The sequence below is a fragment of the Bos taurus genome, chromosome 11, assembly GCF_002263795.3.
Source record: "Bos taurus isolate L1 Dominette 01449 registration number 42190680 breed Hereford chromosome 11, ARS-UCD2.0, whole genome shotgun sequence".
NCBI classification, from domain to species: Eukaryota; Metazoa; Chordata; class Mammalia; order Artiodactyla; family Bovidae; genus Bos; species Bos taurus.
Genome location: NC_037338.1, coordinates 4,361,151 through 4,378,743, shown reverse-complemented (window position 1 = coordinate 4,378,743; position 17,593 = coordinate 4,361,151). Strand labels below are relative to the sequence as shown.

The 17,593-nt window shown below is 44.7% G+C and overlaps 1 protein-coding gene across 1 annotated transcript; it reads left to right on the top strand.

Moving 5' to 3' along the window:
• Positions 1-1,671: 1,671 nt before the first annotated feature.
• LYG2 (lysozyme g2) lies at positions 1,672-12,595 on the top strand. Its single transcript, NM_001099076.1, is given in 6 exon segments — positions 1,672-1,907; positions 3,630-3,701; positions 6,405-6,545; positions 7,308-7,504; positions 8,426-8,564; positions 10,402-12,595. Coding segments are annotated over 5 exon segments (639 nt in total). The 5' UTR covers positions 1,672-1,907; positions 3,630-3,658; the 3' UTR covers positions 10,521-12,595.
• The last annotated feature ends 4,998 nt before the right edge of the window (positions 12,596-17,593 follow it).

Here is a 17,593-nt window from a genome sequence, read left to right as displayed (position 1 = left end):
CTAGTGGACGATGGGTGTCAAATAAATGCTCATTTGTAGTCTCATAACTTGGGCAAAGCTTCATAATCCACATGAGTTTGAAAGCCATTTTTTAAACTGCAGAGGGCGTGGACATTAAGACCTTCATACCTGGAAGGACTGGAGGCCCCTTCTCTGAAAACAGGGAGAAGAATAAACTCAGCTCCACATTCAACAGTCCTTTCTGTGTTTTATGATTTCTTTTATTCTTTAGAGACAGCTTGAGTCTCTACCCAGTATCTCTTACCTAATTTAACTCTTCTCCCTTTCTTGATCTTTCTGCTTACTCCTAGCTGGTAAGCCCCACAGAAGCCCTGGCACTGGGAAGGCTATGAGCTGGGGCCATGGTCACTGGCGGTAGCCCATGCACTCCCGAGGGCCAACTGGGAGCAGCTGGACCCACGCCAAACCGCTTTGTACAGAGTGGCCCTGACCACGACGATGACAGTAGCGGTGGAGCCGGGCCTGCACGAGTCATTTTCCTGATGGCTGGAGCATCATCAGTCAGGACAGCCCCACCCTTCTTCCCTGGAATGCAAGGCTGGAGGCCTTGTGAAGGGCTGACTATTCTACAAACCAGAGATAGATCTGGGCAGCAGCTAGTGCAGTGGGCTGAACAGAGATCAGCTTTTCCCAGGAGGTGTGGCTGCTCACTGCCAGGGAGCCTGGAAGTCGCTAGACTCAGGGCCTGTCTTCCCTGTCTCCTGCCCAGTCTCCCTCACACCTCTGTTCACCTGGGGGATGAATGAAAGAATGTGTACAGTCTTCGAAACTTCTCACACTGGTGGCAGGACCCGTGTCAGACTCTCCTCCCCTCTGGAAAATGTACTTTGCCCAGGACCTCCCTGGTGGTCCACTGGTTAAGAATCTGCCTGGAAGGCAGGAGATGTGGGTTCCATCCCTGGTCAGGGAACTAAGATCCCACAAACTACGGGGCAACTAAGCACCTGTGCCAAAACTAAAGAGAGGCCTGAGTGCCTCTCAAAGACCCAGTGCAGACACATGTGAAAAAAGAACATCCCTTCCACTTCCTGTTTCTGGAGCTGCACAATGGGCTCCATCTCTTCCTACAAATCAGTGAAGACAGTCCATTCTCGAAGAAATGTTCATCCCTGGCCAAATTTTGTTTTCACATTTCTTCAGAAGTTTGGGAAACCAGTACCCATATTTCTAGTCCCTGGCTTTTCAGTGACATCTCAAGAGCAGGCAGACACTCTTAGATTCGCTTGTCAGAGGCAGAATTGGAGCAAAGAGCCAAAAGGACCATGTGACCGTGGAATGAAGAACAAAGAGCAGGAGGCTTAGCATTTCAGGTAAACAATCCAAGAGTGGCAGCTGCTAGTATTTCCTATTTATCTTTTTAAGGCTAATTATCTGTTTCTTGTTCTCACATTCAGAAGATGTTTGCCTAGCACAACTTTAGAAACCCAGAAACAGTCCGCCAAATATATACCTCCAGTACAACTTGGGGGTTCATTAGATTAATTGATTAATAGTGGTTAATATATGCTTTTAAATCCTTTTATTAAAAGGGCCACCTAAGCCCTGAGTACCATTATAATCAGGCCTAATGAGGTCAGTGGTTTATAGAGCAGGCTTTAAAGCATATATAAAGCTCCTCCCAGATCGGAGGTACAGGATGAAGGTGAGAGAGGCAGGCAAGAATGCACGCTGGTGTTTAAAAGCTCCTCCACAGCACAAGAGCTGCACTGAAGGCAGTGGATTGAAGCCAGGAAGACGGAAATTTGCTAATGGATTTTCAAACTTAAACCAACCTCTGTTATAGGACCAAGGCCACCACTGTGTAAAGTCCTGACGGGTTGCTGCTGAGTTCAGAGGACCTTCTCAAAGAGAGACGAGAGATTTTTCTCTGCAAAGTCCCAAACCAGGTTAGTCCTAGCTTTATTGTGTTTTTTGTTTTTTAGTTGGAGTATAATTGCTTTACAATGTTGTGTTAGTCTCTGCTGTACAATGAAGTATATCAGCTGTAAGTATACACATTTTCCCTCCCTATTAAGCCTCCCTCCCCAACTACCCCCCACCCCTATCCCACTCCTGTAGGTCACAGAGCGCCAGTGAGCTCCCTGTGCTATATAGCAGGTTTCCACTAGCAATCTGTTACACATGGCAGTGTATATATATCAATCCTAATCTCCCAATATAGCCAGTATGGAGAACAGTTTGGAGTCCTAGCCTTGTTATATCTTGTAAAACACATAAGCTGCTTTTTGAATGAAACCAAGAACAGAGCCCATGGAGGAAGAAATGGAGCACAGAAAACCTCTTCTGAGTCATGGTCTCAAAGGTTCCTCTTATCAAAAGTGGTTCCTTTTGATTTTCTCAGGAAACTAGTACAAGAATAGGAACAAAATTGTGGTGTGACCTTGTTTGGAGATGGATGGGAGTGTGTGTGTAGGTAGCATATGTAAGTAGTTGTTCATAGACTCCTGTGATGATCAAGAGGGGTGGAACAGGAGGGTGGGAGGGAGGCTGAAGAGGGAGGGGATATACGTATACCTATGCAGATGGTGACTACAGCCTTGAAAGAAAAGTTATGACCAACATAGACAGCATATTAAAAAGCAGAGACATTACTTTGCCAACAAAGGTCCATCTAGTCAAGGCTATGGTTTTTCCAGTGGTCATGTATGGATGTGAGAGTTGGACTATAAAGAAAGCTGAGCGCCAAAGAATTGGTGCTTTGGAACTTTGGTGTTGGAGAAGACTCTTGAGAGTCTCTTGGAGACTCCATGACTGCATGGAGATCCAACCAGTCCATCCTAAAGGAATCAGTCCTGAATATTCATTGGAAGGACTGATGCTGAAGCTGAAACTCCAATACTTTGGCCACCTGGTGTGAATAACTGACTCATTTGAAAAGACCCTGATGCTGGGAAAGATTGAAGGTGGGAGAAGAAGGGGATGACAGAGGATGAGATGGCTGGATGGCATCACTGACTCAATGGACATGAGTTTGAGTAAGCTCTAGGAGTTGTTGATGTACAGGGAGGCCTGGCATGCTGCAGTCCATGGGGTCGCAGAGTCGGACATGACTGAGCGACTGAACTGAACTCACCTGATGACTGATTTGGGCTTCCTTGGTGCTCAGAGGTAAAGAACCTGCCTACCAAAGCAGGAGAAGTAGGTTAGATCCCTGAGTCAGGAAGAGCCCTTGGAAGAGGAAATGGCAACCCGCTCTAGTATTCTTGCCTGGGAAATCCCACAGACAGAGGAGCCTGGTGGGGCTACAATCCATGGGGCTGCAAGAGTTGGACATATCTTAGCGAATAAACAGCAACAACTTGGTTGATTCAGGCCACTGAATAGCAGAAACCAAAACAACATTGTAGAGCAATTATACCCCAATTTAAAAATAAATTTTAAAAAGATGTTCATGGGCTCATGTCAGTATGAAATCTGGTTAAAATGAGTTGGGAGTTGGTGCTTAGGATAGAGAGTGATTCAGTGAACTGAGTCTATGAGAATAATATCTTGGACACAAAAAAAGGGCACTGAATTGAAAAGAAACTTTTTTAAGAAAATCAAAACCAGTTTCTTTAGGAAACTTTCAAGTTTTAAAATTAACCAGTTTCTCTTTTGAATCACCACAGGTGCTGTAGGATACGAGCCACCACCTACCATGCTATCTTTTGCCCTGTTTGGGGGCCTATTTGTCCTCATTGGTAAGTCCTTGATTGACATTTAGCACTGTTTGCAAGGTGTCCACAAAAACATCTAGCCCCATCCAGCCCAGTCATAAATCAGAAATGGTAGTGATTATATGTCATGGGGTTGGGGGTGGGCTCTCCTGACAGGCCCAGCCATGAATCAGCTGCTTATTTCTATAATTAAGAGTGTTTTCTTGCCAAGCAAGTGGAGGTGTTATCGGTAGGAAATTATGGAACAGTGCTTTATGAGGCAAGACATATGAGGAGAAAACTGTCAATTCCAGACAGTAAATAAGAGTTATATGAGTAAATAGAAAAAATTCTAGTCTGGGAGGAGTTTAGAAGAAAGAGTTCACATTCAGTCAGTATGATGCGACCAAAAAGGCATTTGGGGAGATACACGCCAGTGGAAGTGCTTCTCAGGCGGCACTTGGTAAAGAACCCACCTGCCGATGCTGGAGACGAGAGGCAGGTTCCATCCCTGGGTTGGGAATATCCTCTGGAGGAGGGCATGGCAGTCCACTCCAGTGTTCTTGCCTGGACAATCCCATGCACAGAGGAGCCTGGTGAGCTACAGTCCATAGGGTTGCAAAGAGGCGGACATAACTTAAATGACTTAGCATGCACGGATAGAGATTTTGTTTTTCATTTTTTTAGAATGGCTTTTTCTCTGTTTGATGTAACTTATTTTATTATAGAAATATTCATAAGATCAAAACATACTTCAAGAGTGGAGTGGGGAGGTCAGTTAAGAGGCTGAACATTAAACCAGGCCAGCCATGATGCTGGTTTTGGCTACGGTGTTAGCAGATGTGATGAGAAGTGGTCAGATTCGGGATGTGTGTTCTCTGTCTGCACCCTCACTCTCAAACCCCATGCTTCAGTTTTTTTTTAATTAATTAATTTATTTTAATTGGAGGCCAATTACTTTACAACCCATGCTTCAATTTTACATGTAATCTGTGTCGTGGGACTCTGTCCATTCATTCACTTATATGTATTTCACACACACCCTGTAGGCACGAACACTATAAAACACCAAGGGCCAAGAGGGGAGTCAAGGCGATGCTCCTGCTCTCTGCCTCACATGGGAATCCACACAGCTTAAAGAAATGTAAGGGCTTTACTGGTTTATGCTGCTTCTATAATCTAGATAGGCTTTCTCAGCATCCCGAGCTTACTTGATAGTTTCACTCTCTGCCCTTTTGGTTCATTTTTTAATTCCTTTTTTGCCTGTTTGTATATGGGAGAGAGAATATTATGCCTGCATTTTTTATTTGTTTTGATGAGTTTGGCTTTTTAAAAATCACATACTTGTGAAGAGTTAATCTTTAGAGTTGCTTTGCTTTCCTTTGAAGATAAATATTACCTAACCTATCTGCCTACCAATGCAGGAGATGTGGGTTCGATCCCTGGGTTGGAAAGATCCCCTGGAAAAGGAAATAGCAATCTGCTCCAGTATTCTTGCTGGGGAAATCCCATTGACAGAGGAGCCTGGAGGGCTATAGTCCATGGGATCACAAAAGAGCCAGGCATGATTTAGTGACTAAACATTTGCAAGGAAGAGTTCCATTGACTTTGTGCCTAATTCTAAGGAAGTCTCTAGAATTTATACTGTCTAGTTGATCAGAACTGATCTATGGGAAAAGGGTAAAATCTACCTCTCTAGTGAAAAACACCATTCACAACACTAAGTGCAACACAGGTTTTCACAGCAAATGTTTTAACAAATATAATTTGTTACAACAAAAATTTGTGGTCTTAAGGCACAATTCAGCCATCCTCGGAGAAGGCGATGGCACCCCACTCCAGTACTCTTGCCTGGAAGATCCCATGGACGGAGGAGCCTGGTGGGCTGCAGTCCATGGGGTCTCAAAGAGTCGGATATGACTGAGCGACTTCACTTTCACTTTTCACTTTCATGCATTGGAGAAGGAAATGGCAACCCACTCCAGTGTTCTTGCCTGGAGAATCCCAGGGACGCGGGAGCCTGGTGGGCTGCCATCTATGGGGTCGCACAGAGTCAGACACGACTGAAGCAACTTAGCAGCAGCAGTAGCAGCAACAACTACTAGAAGAGACTTTTCAACTTATAGACAAGCTTCTTATCTTCTTCAGTAAATAGAAACTCACTTCATAATAACAAAATAAAAAATAAGAATAGATTTAACTTAAATTTAATGGTAAGTTAAATTTTTATTTCCAATTTTTTTAATTAGGCTTAGATAGAAACTCAACTTCACAGAAAAATGATATCAAATTACTATTTTAAGTGAATGATACCCTTCTTTCTTTAAGCGAATGATACTCTTCTTTCTTATCTTCCTAAACAAAAGCCATTATGAATTCAGATGTTTACATTTCCAGAAGCACTTGTGTCTTAAAAATTTTCTCCAAGTTTTTACTTAAAACTCTATTGGCAGTTTTCATTCTAATGAAGATTGTAGCAAATGTTTTTGAGACCTATAAGAACTGATTGTCATAATACTTTGAACAAAGTTTAGAATTAAGGGTAGTATTCAATTTTTTTAAGGTTGGACTAGAGTGGGAAGAGGGAATCTTCTGTTCGGTTCCATCTAGTGAGCCATTCTGGGGTCTTGGAGAGGGGTTTGGGAGGATTAAGCCTATGGCTTTGCCATTGGTTTAGTAATGCTCATAAGAGCAACTCGAGCAGTATTTCCTCGAAGGTTTCATGTGAATTATCATTCTGCTCTACAGGCACTTCTAGGGGCTCACACTCCTTCACTCACACAATGAGTCCTCGCCTGCACTTCCGCCTGTACCATGGCTGCTACGGAGACGTCATGATCATGGAGACCCCTGGTATCCCCTGTGATAACACCAGGATGATTGCCTGTGGTGAGTGTAAGGCCTTGCAAGCATCTGGCTAGCCTCCTTTCATCATTTTCAGATTCTTTCTTAGGAAGTAGCTTAATTTTGAGAAGTTCACTTTTATAGCTGCATTATCAAAATTAAAACTAGAGGAAAACAGAATCCCGACCCATCTAACAAACTTCTTCTGTTTTCCCTTCATCCTTTCCAAACCTGACCCAGATGTGTTTACTTCTACATCGTAAAATGTCCATTTCTGGCTGTTTTCCATCTGTTGCTGGGTTTGTTTCACGTTACAACACAAGCATCTTGGGCAAGGCTCCCTTATGTCCTCTCCTGGTCTTCTGTTCCGAAGACTCTTCACGTTGTCTCAGTATTAGCACGTCAGAGTTTGAAGCAACTGCAAGGTCAATCTAATCCTACCTTCCCAATTTACAGATCAGTCAACTGAGCCTTAGCAAGGAGGAAGGACTTCCCAAGGTTCCAGGGCTAGGTAGCAGCAGAACCAGACTCAAACTTAGGTTGGCTGACTTCATGTCCAAGACTTCCCCTCTTGCACCAAATGTGGCTGAAAACAGAACAATAAAGAAAGCGGAAGTGATATCTATCTGGGCTATGGACCTTTCCGGATTTATGCAATCAGAGATCAAAAATGTCCTAAAATGGCTGTCCCAAGCCTGAGGGGCTACAGGTGGCTACACAGCTACACAGCTCCTGTGGCTTACTTATTAAACTGAAAAAGAGTTCTCTTATGAAGTGGAGAACACCATTTATTTTCTATTGACTCAGGCATCCGTGGTTCTGAGATGTTTGCTGAGATGGATTTGAAGGCCTTACAGTCTTATCAAATTCTGATCAAAGAAATTGGACTGCGGCACTGCGTGGACCCTGCTCTCATTGCAGCCATCATCTCTAGAGAAAGCCACGGTGGAACCATCCTGCTGGATGGCTGGGACCACACAGGACTTAAATTTGGCCTGATGCAGGTACGCAACCAGAAGCTTTTTATCAGCCCCACTCCATCCTTCCTGATAGATTATTTGCATCTATTTGCATTTATCCTAGGCTTTAAAACACTGGTACTTGCATGGTTTCTGCTGGTAATTCTGTAACATGTCAGGATATACCAGTTATTTGATATCTTTTTAAAAAAGTATCTTACGGGTTTTATGACTACAATTTGCAATGAATACTATGCAATATACTTAAATTGAGAAAATCTTATAAAAAAAGGGCACTATTACCAGTATCCACTTGAGGTTCATGAAATAGTAAATTTCATCCATGTAGATCAAAACAATATAATGAAGTCCTACTTGAACCAAATTGTTCGTTAGACAATTTGGAGGAAGGGGACCCAAATTTTCAGAATATTTGCTTCCAGGCTTTTATTATTTATTTATTTTAAAATTCATATTTAATTATTTTTTGGCTGTATCACACAGCTTGTAGGATCTTTGTTCCCTAACCAGGGATTGAACCTGGGCCCCAGAATTGGAGTCACCAAATCCCAACCACTGGACCACCAGGGAATTCCACCAGGCTTTATTTTGAATGGTCTGAGAAACCCAGACTTCCAGTCTCCCTACTTAGAAAAAGATATTTTTGACTTCAAATATCTAGATTTTGGGTGCTCATTATTTGTTTTAAAACAACTTTTTCCTTTATGTATTTGTTAATATTTGAGTGCTTAACTAAAACTATGCCACACCCAGTTCTCCCAAATCTTACTTTGTTTTTCAGACTCTCTTTCCCGTGAAAGAAAGGACATTTAGAATTGATTCTGTTGAAACAGAGAAAAGGGGCAAGGCGGTGCCCATGACCTTGAACATAAGGAGTAGAAATCAGGACAGCAGAAACTTGTGTTGCTCCATTCAGATGCTGACATTCTTATCTGAATTTTCTAGCTTGATAAAAAAATTCATCATCCTGTTGGTACCTGGGATGGCAAAGAACACCTTTTGCAGGCTGTTGGGATTCTCACAGACAGTATTAAGGCAATCCAGAAAAAATTCCCCAGCTGGAGTGTGGCTCAACACCTCAAAGGTAGGCCAGATGTGTAGTGCTTTGTTTAGAAGAGCGGTGAGTGAGAGAGCCCTGAAGGCCGGGTGTGCCCTGGGTATTCCTGGGCCTATGCCCACCAGAGCAGCACTGGCCCTGGGAGGAGCCTAAACGCTCTCTGAAGCACTGAGCTCCCTGGAGTGGTCTTCTTTTCTGCTTGCATTCCCCTTATGCCAGACATTGGGGTTCCTTTTACATCGCTCCTTGGTTCTCCTTTTTAAAAAAACATTTACCTATTTATGGCTGTGCTGGGTCTTCATTGCTGCATGCAGGATTTTCTATAGTTGTGGCAACTGGAGGCTACTCTCTAGTTGCAGAGCACAGGCTTCTCACTGTGGAGGCATGGTGGTATGGGCTCTAGGCATGTGGGCTTCAGAAGTTGCAGCACATGGGCTCAGTAGTTGCGGCTTGCGAGCTCCAGAGCACAGGCTCGGTAGTTGCGGTTCACAGGCTTAGTTGCCCCCATGGCATGTGGGATCTTCCAGGACTAGGGATCAAACCCATGTCCCCTGGCTTGGCAGGGGATTTTTAACCACTGGACCACCAGGGAAGACTTCTCATTGGTCCTTGAGCCAATCATTGGTCCTTGAGTGATGCCCTGAGAGTTAGTGTGATTGTTTAAAAGAATATGTTGGCCTTTCTCTGATGGGTTTTCTTCCCCTGGTGCAAGAAACTGTTGCTCACTTTCTGAATTGTTGGAATGAATGTTCACCCCATGAGCATCCTCAGTGACAGCAGGGCTTTAAGTACCATGATGTGTCCAGGGAAGATGCTTTCTAGGCTGATCACAGACCACCTCAGGTTCAGCATTTCCCAGACTGAATCAACTCACTTTGCCTGCTCGCTCAGTCGTACCTGACTCTTTTCGATCCCATGGACTGTAGCCCACCAGGCTCCTCTGTCCATGCGCTTTCCCAGGCAAGAATACTGGAGAGGGTTGCCATTTCCTTCTCCAGGGGATCTTCCCAATCCAGGGATCCCACATGTCTTGCATCTCCTGCATTGGCGGGTGGGTTCTTTACCAGCTGAGCTACAGGGAAGCGAATTAACTCACTAGCCTCCCATTATACATTTGCTTTTTCCTCTGTATTCTCTGTCTCTGTGGAGGGCACCAAAATATACCCAGTCATCCTGGCCAGAACAACCAGATTGTTTTCTGAGGTTCCCTGGTTCCTTCTCCTTTTACATCCAACCACACCTCCTACGGACCCATCGTATGCACTTTACACACTTTACAGCCTGATTTTTGAATAAACAATTTCTATATTCTATTTCAAGGTCCTAGGAGGCAGGGATCAAGGCCAGGGGTCTTTTTCTCTAGACATCCAAGCAGAGCACGGTTATGTTAAACACATGAGTAACTACTGAAGATTAACCTTCTAGGGTATACAACACACACATGCATACTGCACACATACCCCTACAAAGAAATGAGTGTGTCTCGGGCATCATTGTGCAGTGTGCAAGTCGGTGTGGCACCCATCCTGGTGCACAGTAGTTGCTTAAAAACATTTATTGAATGAATGAGTGAATAAATGAGTTATTGAACGACTGAGACAATGCTATAAGTATTCTCAGAGTGAAGATTGGTAAAGAAATGAGAGGCAAATCTGACTTTTGCAGCAAGAAAACAAAAGCCTCTAGAAAAAGAGAGACAGAAGGAAAGCAATCTGGAATCTTCTCAGTGACTCTTGAGGAAGTAGATCCTCTGAGGAGGAGAGGAAGGGGAAAGAAGATCTGGGACTATGCTTTTGGAGATTTGCTCATAGCTTACTTCTGTTGAAAGTTAATTTTTCAACCCGAACCTCTGGTTTCATTTCAGGTGGTCTCTCAGCCTTCAAGTCAGGAACTGAAGCCATTGCCACCTCCGCAGACATACAGGCTGACTATGTCAATGATGTTTTAGCCCGAGCTAAGTTCTATAAGAAGCGCGGCTTCTAGACAAAGCCCCATGGGCGGGCCAGGTTGGTAGGTGCTCATATGGCCCCTCTTTGAGGATTTGATAAGGTTGTGTTGTACCCAATGCTGGCAAAGGAATGGTTGCATTTAAGACAAAAAATTCATTTCCTACTCTTCTTCATGCAAATAAGCATAAAAAAGGGAAAATCCATCCAGTTCACATTATGTTTCCCATGAGATATATATAGATATATGCATAATTACTGTGCAGTAAAAGTGAATATCACAGTAAATGATGTATTCTTACCATATTCTTAGGAATAAGTCTACCTATTTCAGCAGGGCCTCATTTTAGCCCACAATTTTTGTTTTCTTGACTACACCACACAGCATGTGGGATCTTAGTTCCCCAACCAGGGATCAAACCTGTGCCCCCTGCAGTAGAAGCACAGTCTTAACCACTGCACAACCAGGAAGTCCTAGCTCATGATTTCAATGCCCACATACTCCCTGTCTTACCAGAATTACTAATAAGAAGAGAGCCTGACCTGAGCCTTGGACCTCCTCCCAGCATCTGCTCAAGCCCCTAGAGCTTTGCTTGTGAGGGATCCCTGACTCATAAGCCAACCTGGGAGACGGTGGAGAAACCCTCGAATTCCCAGGGTGGAATCTGAGCTCCCTGGGCACCTAAGAGCCAACCTCGGCAAAGCTAATCCTCCTCAAGGACCACATCCCTCAGGCCCACTCCTGTCTCCTATGTCTTCTTCCTCTTCTTTGATGAAGATCCAGGGACTGGCTTCTCTTTTTTCCTTTTTTGTCAGTAGTTGCTGCCATATGCTCTTTCAAGGGGTCCATTCTCCACAAAATGTGGCCAAAGATAAGCATATTGGGCCTGAATTTGTTATGGTTCTTTAGGTGCAAGTAAAAGCCAATCCTCGAAATTTTAAGCAATAAAAGGAAATTACTGCAAGGCTATCAAAAGGCTCACAGAGCCAAAGAGAAGATCAAGGACAAGAAGAGAAACCGGGCAACTCTGGACTCTGGGTAGCAGGAACCAGTTGACCATGCTTTGTAGCAGCCTACTGCATGAATGAACTAGTGCGCTCACTGCATAGATGAACTCCAATGCCTTTTTCTCCCATCCTTTCACCATTCTGCTTCACTTTTATCATCCCAGGGGAGAGACTCTGATGGACTATCTTGGATCACATACCTACGGGCTGGCTGCTTTGCTTTTTGGTCTTGCCCAGACCACCTACCATGGAGAAGAGACATTCCTCCTGGAACCTCAGGCAGAGTGCGGCTTTTACTTCCATACTCAGGAGAAAACACCAGTAACATGTTGGATTGTAAAGTTCTCAAAGTCCCTGCCGATGTGGTCCCTGCTGGGCCTTTAGCTTCCTTCAGAGATGTTTGATGAATGTTTCTATGCATCACTTCTTTTTCTAAGGAAGAATCAAAATCATACCCACCTGACTTCCCTGGTCCAGTGGATAAGAATCTGCCTGTCAATATAGGAGACAGGGGTTCGATCCCTGGTCTGGGAAGATCCCACCTGCTCTGAGACTACTGAGTCTGTGTGCTGCAACCGCTGAGCCCTTGTGCCTTACAGCCTGTACTCCACAGAAAGAGAAGTCACCGCAACGAGAAGCCCTTGCACAGCAACAAAGAGTAGCCCCCCCCCACACTGAGACTAGAGAAAGCCCTCGAGCAGTAACCAAGGCTCAGCACAGCTGAAAAAAAAAAATAACCGCCTACATCTGAGCCCCCCTGGACAAAGCCCGGTAAACCCTTCTCTGCTCAGTGATCTCTCAACCCTGCCTGAAGATGTGACCCAGGCAGAACTGGGACCCCTGTGTTTCACTGGGGCAGAGCCAATAGTGTGGCAGCCCTGCAGTATACAGGCCAGCATCTTCTATGATCAAATGAGGACCATGCTGTATCAGCTGTTTAATATTTTGATTATTATCTCTGCATATAGGCAATCCAGGACATTCTTTAGACATTCACTTTGCTCAAGAATGAATTCTTCTGTGGGGGAAAACACAAACATGTTCTCCATTTAACTGCAAACTCCTTCAATGTCACCACTAAAGCAATAAAGTACACCCAGGTGAGATCATTTCAAAATAAGTTAAAAACAAGAAACAGTATGACTTTTGACTGAGATACCAGATGTTGTAGAGCAGAGTCCATATTTAAGGTGTCTTAGTTTGGTTACCATAGAAGTAGACCCTGACCCTGACCCTGACCCTCAGGTGCAGGTGGTTTATTTGAGTGGTGCAGGGAATGCTGGTATGAAGTGGCTAGGGGATACAGGGAAGGGAGACAACTCATCAAACATATGTCATCAAGCCGGCTACCACAGTGGGCACTGGCGTTTGGTCCTCCAAGCAAACATCAAGGAACTGTACAAAACACACACTGCAGAATTATTAATATTACATTCTAGGGACAAGGAGCTGGGGTATTTATGCATCAACTTCTAAGAGCCATTGACCAAGTATCTGCCTGTTGAGGCGAGAGCAGGTTAATTCTTTGCCCTTCTGGTCTGCCGTGCCAACTAGGCAGTGTACTTACCTGCACTTCCAAGGGAAGGAGGCCGTAGATGCTGACATGCAGATCCTGGCAGTTGTAAATCAACTGAAATCCTGAAATGTCTAGGGACACAGGAAGGCCCTTGCCTGTGTATAGGGCACTCTCCAGAAAACCTCTCTTTCCTCCCTCTAGCCTGTGCTGTTGCTTCAGTCGTGTTCAACTCTTTGTTATCCTATGGACTCCTCTGTCTATGGATTCTCCAGGCAAGAATACTGGAGTGGGTTGCCATGCCCTTCTTCAGGGGATCTTCTGGACCCAGAGACTGAATCCGTGTCTCTTATTTCTCCTACGTGTTCAATCACTGGTCAGGGAACTAAGACCCTGACCACCTCCCTGACCCCAAAACAAAGCTCACAAATGCCTGAAACAGAGGCTGGCTTTAGTCAAAGGAACACAAAGGAAGGCCTGGCCAATGAGGGAGACAAAACACAAAGAACAAAACACAGATTAAAGTGTGAAAGGAATTATGCCACGTGGACATTCCTGCTGCTTGGGTTCACTCAATACGTTCCTCAGAAAAGCTATGCCGTTTATTTTTAAGATGAAAGGTTAAAACATGGCTGAAGCTTTAAAAATGTGAAGAGCAGAAAGGAATGGGGAGGCGTGGTTTCTGATTGTGCCTTTGAGGTTAAAGAGCCTGAATGCTTTACAACAGGGGTCCCCAACCTCCAGGACCTAGTGCCTGGTGATCTGAAGTGGAGCTGATGTAATAATAGAAATAAAGTGCACAATAAATGGAATGCACTTGAATCATCCTGAAGCCACATCCCCACCCCCAGTCCGTGGAAACATTGTCTTCCAGGAAACCGGTCCCCGGTGCCACAAAGGTTAGGGACCACTGTTTTACACGCATCTGCAGTCTCTGGCATCCTGAGAAGGGCTGCCACCGGAATTGCTTGGGTGTGAATTGGGTGTGAATTGCTTCTCATTTCTGTTCCACTTGTTTATCTTTTTTGCTGGTTGCCTGGGGTTGAATTCCTATTTGATTGAGAAGCTCAAATTTAACAGCAGCAAAGAGTAGCAACACCACTCCAGTGCTTGGCTTTGTCAAATCCATTTTGAGTGTAATTATCATTGAGGAAAAACAGCTTTTCTCATTTTTTAAAGAATGAAATAAGCTGCTGGAGGCTGTTCACTGTAATTTGAAACTAGCAAAACCATACGGAGCTATGACTGTCAGCATCCCATCTTATCTGTTTGCACATCCCAAGTCAATGTTGTGAAACTCAACAGGTTTGGCTTCCCTAATTCTCCATGCGGCTCTGTTCCTAACCGTGTCTTCTCCTCTCCTAATTCTCGTTCCCACTATGTCCTTCACTCAGTCCCTCACACTCATGGTCCTTCCCTCTGCAGGACCTGTGCTCCTCCACCTGTTCCTCAGGTCGTTTGCCCCTTCTGAACTCTTAGGTCTACACAAACCTCTTCATTTCCTACGGGTCTTCCATGGGCTTGGCGTCCCCTCCTGCTGCCTCTATTCCCAAGCCTTCCGTCACTACTTCCTGCCTTTTTCCCGTACTGAATTCTAAAATTAAGACAAAGATATGTTACAAAGTGAACTCTCGGTCAAGGTATTTCAAAGATGTACTGCTTCTGACGTAAGGAACTAGAGCCAGAGAATCCGGATTAGTCTTTTCACAGGTGAAAAACAAAAATTCCTTATCGCTTACAGCTTTGAGGAGGTTTTTTGGAGTCCTCTCTAAAGAAAGAGAGTTCCCTGATCAGGTATCCTTTGAGCTTTGTGTCCATGGATCTAAAATTAAAATGATCAGATAAAAATTTTGTTCCAACATGTGTTCCTATCCTTTATTAAAATAGAAAGCATACTAATTAGGTTAAATTGGATTATGCACACACATTTTTAGTTTCATTTTCTTGCAAAAATATAATTAACGGATCTTAGGATTGTCCTGGGTTCTGGAATGTTTTGACAAGAGTATCTTAGGGGAAAAAGATACATCTTTAGTGCAGTACAGTTCTGAAGGTATTGCTGTGGGGTTTATGAGTGAACAAAACACAGTTTTCCTCACAGTTGCACAACATCGTGGTGCTTGTGAAGACTTTCCTATATGTGCAGTGCATGGGTTGTTTTAGTTTCTATTATCTTTCTAGCATCTGTCTCTGCTCTTATTTACAGAGCAGTGCTAAGAGATAGGGTCTATTACCATGCTGTCTCTTATCCTCGGCATTCTTTTAAGACAGGTGAAGAGCATGAGACTCTATGGATGGTTCTGGGCCTTGGGGTCTTCTCACGGGGATCTGGGGAGAGTATCCACACTATGGAGATCTGTGGAGGCCTTAACTATCATCACCAGGGAAGACCTCTGAAAAGTCCTGAGGTCTAGTACCCCCAGTGAGAGCAGAGTTGGAGGGGGAAGTTGTGAGAGTCATGGGTATCTTCAGAGTATGGAAGATGCAATCTGAGAGGAGAGAAGCCTTCTGCTCAAAGAGCAAAGGGGTGAATGTCCACCTGAGAGTGTGTTTCAATAGCAGCTTTGTATGCAAAGTGTACATTAGTACCCTTATTAGTAAAGGTATTACTCATTGAATACTGAACAGTGATGGCAAATTAATCTTATTCTATAATGAGTGTACTGTGTATGTGAAAGTCGCTCAGTCATGTTTGACTCTTTTCGACCCCAGACTGCAGCCAGGCTCCCCTGTCCATGGGATTCTCCAGGCAAGAATACTGGAGTGGGTTGCCATTTCCTCCTCCAGGGAATCTTCCTGACTCAGGGGTTGAATCCATGTCTCCTGCATTAGCAGGCATATTCTTTATCACTAAGCCACCATGGAAGCCCCCATAATTGACACATAATACTGTGTAAGTTTAACATATACAGCACAATGATGTGATTTACACGTTTTATTAAATGATGATCACAATGAATTTAGTTCATGTCCATCATCTCATGATGACACATTAAAAACAAAAAAATTTTAACTTGTGAAGAGAACTCTTAGTATCTACTCTCTTACAAACTTTCAAATATATCATACAGCAGTGTTAACAAGTTATCACATGGTACATTACCTCCCAGGATTTATTTACTTATAACTGGAAGTTTGGGCCTTTGCCTATGGTAACCACAAACCTGATCTCTCTTCCTATGAGCTGTTTCTTTCTTTTTTTTAAGAGTCCCCATATTAGTGATATCATACACCATTAGTCTTCCTCTGACTTATTTCATTTAGCATAATGCTGTCAAGGCCCATTCCTGTTGTTGCAAACGATAGAATTTCCTTCTTTTTATGGCTGAATAATACGGGGCTTCCCAGGTGGTGCAGTGGTTAAGAAGCGGCCTGCCAATTGGAGACATAAGAGACAATGGTTCAGTCCCCGAGTCAAGAAGATCTCCTGGAGGAGGGCATGGCAACCCACTCCAACATTCTTGCCTGGAGAATCCCAGGGACAGAGGAACCTGGAGGGCTACAGTCCAAAGGATGACAAAGAGCCAGATACAACTGCAGTGATTTAGCATGCAATGCTCATTATACAACCACATTTTGTTTATCCATTCAGCCATTGATGGATACTTAGGTTATTTCCATGTCTTGGCTATTGTAAATAATGCTCCTATGAACATGGGGGTACAGAAGAGACCCCCAGAGACAAAGCGGGAGTCTAGCTGGGGAACAAGATCGTGTATCTGAGTGTGCTCTGGTGGGGGCCGGAGGATGGTCCAGAAAGACTGCAGTCCAGGGGCACAAAGGGCTCTGGTGGGAAAGAGGTGGGACTAATGACAGAGAAGACCTTGGTGGCCAAGATGGGAAGCCAGAGGGGATGAGGCGGAGTGAAGAGGACGAGTGACGATTAGGAGGACACAGTGGCTAGGGCATTCTGGAGCAACGTGGTGAGGCCAGCCGTGGGAGCAGGAGATGCCAGTGAGAAGGGAGCGGCAAAACAAAAGCCAGTGATGAGGTGGGAAAGTGTGGTGGGGCAGGACCCACCGGTGAGAAGGGAGACAATGAGCAGAGCCTGGACAGGTGCAGTGAGGGAAAACGGGCCTGTGGAAGGCACTCCAGCAGAGGCTGGGAGACCTTGTAGGTCCACTGAGAAGGTGGAGGCTGGTGTCAGGGAGGCTCAGAAAGGGCTGTGGACACTGAAGTGGGAACAGTGGAAGCAGCATCTTCTCCAGGCTCCTCAAACAGCAGAATGCCAGCTCTGGGAGATTCCACATATGTACATGCATGAAGACACCTCACAGCCAGATACTGACATGCAGTTGTTGACAGTGGCCCTTATCGGGGACATCCTTGGGAATGCGGTGGGCAGGACACAAGCCTCAGACAGGGAGGAACAGGGGCAGGGTTTCCTGGTGGGGGCAGTGGCACCTGATGGTTACTCCCACCCTGTTCCTCACCCCCATGGCTTGATCTCAGATTCTCTTCCCTAGAGATTCCCCTCACATGTCATGCCAAGCCATCCTGAGGGCCTGGAATTGCACCAGCCATGCTGGGAAAAGGAATACAGAAAGCAGGGAAGTGACGGATCCCCCTGCACAGAAGAGAAAGGAAGA